This window comes from Etheostoma spectabile, chromosome 17 (assembly GCF_008692095.1).
Source record: "Etheostoma spectabile isolate EspeVRDwgs_2016 chromosome 17, UIUC_Espe_1.0, whole genome shotgun sequence".
In the NCBI taxonomy this organism is placed as follows: Eukaryota; Metazoa; Chordata; class Actinopteri; order Perciformes; family Percidae; genus Etheostoma; species Etheostoma spectabile.
This window is the reverse complement of record NC_045749.1, coordinates 1,933,467-1,934,231: the sequence shown is the minus strand read 5'-3', so window position 1 is coordinate 1,934,231 and position 765 is coordinate 1,933,467. Positions and strand designations below refer to the sequence as shown.

The 765-nt window shown below is 42.5% G+C and overlaps 1 protein-coding gene across 1 annotated transcript in view; it reads right to left on the bottom strand.

Moving 5' to 3' along the window:
* hectd2 (HECT domain containing 2) overlaps nt 1-765 on the bottom strand; it is a 62,047-nt gene that overhangs the window by 43,812 nt on the left and 17,470 nt on the right. Inside the window, 1 exon segment of the mRNA XM_032541664.1 lies at nt 457-548. Coding sequence (XP_032397555.1) covers nt 457-548 — 92 coding nt within the window.

Here is a 765-nt window from a genome sequence, read left to right as displayed (position 1 = left end):
CACACACACACACACACACACGCACACACACGCACACACACGCACACAAACGCACACACACACACACAGACACAGAGTTGAAATCCAGATAGAGTTGTGTGGCGCTGATAGTCTTTTTAGCTTTGTATCAACTCATTGGCAACAGCTCGAATGTAACGGACGTTCATTAATATCAAAAGGTTAAGCTTTAATGGAATCACCGATATTTGGAACCAATATGCATCTACAGTGAAAAAATGAAAATCTTAAAAGTCAAAATTAAGATTTTGAAGTGTCACATACTCAAAACACAAAACTAAATGCTGTGTGAGAAGAAATCTGGTAATCACTGATTATTGTTTAGGTATATTAAACCACATTTAGACGCATGTTAAAACAGCGTCATGAATCCAGATACAGGGGCTGATGATCTATGAGTGTGTGTTGGTAGGGAGGATCCCGTTGTCACGTGCTTACTGTGCTGAGCAGAGCGTCGTAAACGGCGTTGACAAATTTGGCGTTGACTCCCGAGTCGTCGATGGTGTGGAATGAGCCGTTGGCCTCTCGCTGGGAAAGGCGGGAGGACAAAAAATTAGTACAGCAAGAGAAGGAGAGAGCATGAGGAAATAAAAGGGAAAAAAACAGCAGAGAAAAAACCCCCCAATGCTTTCACATCGTAAAAACGGTTACGCCGTCTGGTGAAATTTTAACAGCATCTAAAACTGTTTTCTCACAACAGGCATTCTGCTGAGAGCCAAAATGTGTGTGTGTGTGTGTGTGTGTGTG